Source organism: Mastomys coucha, unplaced genomic scaffold, assembly GCF_008632895.1.
Source record: "Mastomys coucha isolate ucsf_1 unplaced genomic scaffold, UCSF_Mcou_1 pScaffold22, whole genome shotgun sequence".
NCBI lineage: Eukaryota > Metazoa > Chordata > Mammalia > Rodentia > Muridae > Mastomys > Mastomys coucha.
Window position 1 is genome coordinate 203,811,224 of NW_022196905.1, and position 1,059 is coordinate 203,812,282.

General features: G+C 42.0%; 1 protein-coding gene across 1 annotated transcript in view; it reads left to right on the top strand.

The window, feature by feature from the left end:
• The window catches only part of LOC116067811 (prostatic spermine-binding protein-like), a 1,304-nt gene extending 552 nt beyond the window's left edge, over positions 1–752 (top strand). The window contains exon 2 of the mRNA XM_031336854.1: positions 206–752. Within this exon, the coding sequence (XP_031192714.1) occupies positions 206–752 (547 nt within the window). The remainder of the gene's footprint in view (positions 1–205) is intronic.
• The last annotated feature ends 307 nt before the right edge of the window (positions 753–1,059 follow it).

Consider the following 1,059-nt stretch of genomic DNA (forward strand, 5'->3'; position numbering starts at 1 on the left):
CAATGAGGGTAACAGTGGTGATAGTGATGTGACAGTGTGATGGTGAGGATGATAGAGACAGAGATGACGGTGATGGTAATAGAGACAGAGATGGCAATGATGATGACAGTGGTAGTGATGGTGATAGAGTCAGAGAAGGCAGTGATGGTGACAGTGATGGTGATGGTGACAGAGTCAGAGATGGCAGTGATGGTGATGGTGATAGAGACAGAGATGGCAGTGATGGTGACAGGGACTATGAGGATGATGGAAATGACAGTGGTGGCGACAGTGATGATGAGGATGATAAAGACAGAGATGACAATGATGGTGAGGATGATAGAGACAGAGATGACAGTGATAGTGAGGATGGTAGAAATGAAAATGACAGTGATGGTGACAATGACGGTGAGGATAATAGAGACAGAGATGGCAGTGATAGTGAGGATGATAGAGACAGAGATGGCAGTGATGGTAACAGTGATGGTGAAGACGATGGAAACAGAAATGACGGTAATGGTGACAATGATGGTAAAGATGATAGAGACAGAGATGTCAGTGATGGTGACACTGATGATAAGGATGATGGACACAGAGAGGACAGTGATGGGAACAGCAATGTTGAGGGTGATGGAGTTGGAAGTAGCAGTGATGGTGGTGAGGATGATGCAGATAGTGAGGATGTTCACAGTGATGGTGGTGATAATAGCTCATACCAGGACAAGATGATTTTCAAACCCCAGGAAGAGAACTCAGACCCTAGTAATTACTGAATGAATCTTCAAAAGCAGGGGATGAAATGAATAAAATACAAAAAGAGCAAAAGGAGCTTTAAATCTAAAAGAAGAAAAAAAATCTCGAATCCTGCCAACATTTTAGAGTCTCATAGCTCCTGACATCACGAGAGCTTTCAACAAATTTCATTGTGATTTTTCTTATCTGAGTCATTATTGCAGATTATATCCAACATCAGCTTGTATCCCTCCCTGACCTTTACCCTACATAAGCCACATATTTGCCCTGTCTTATAAGCACAGATTCCTGGGAGATTTTGCAGTGATATAAATTAATCATAGAAAA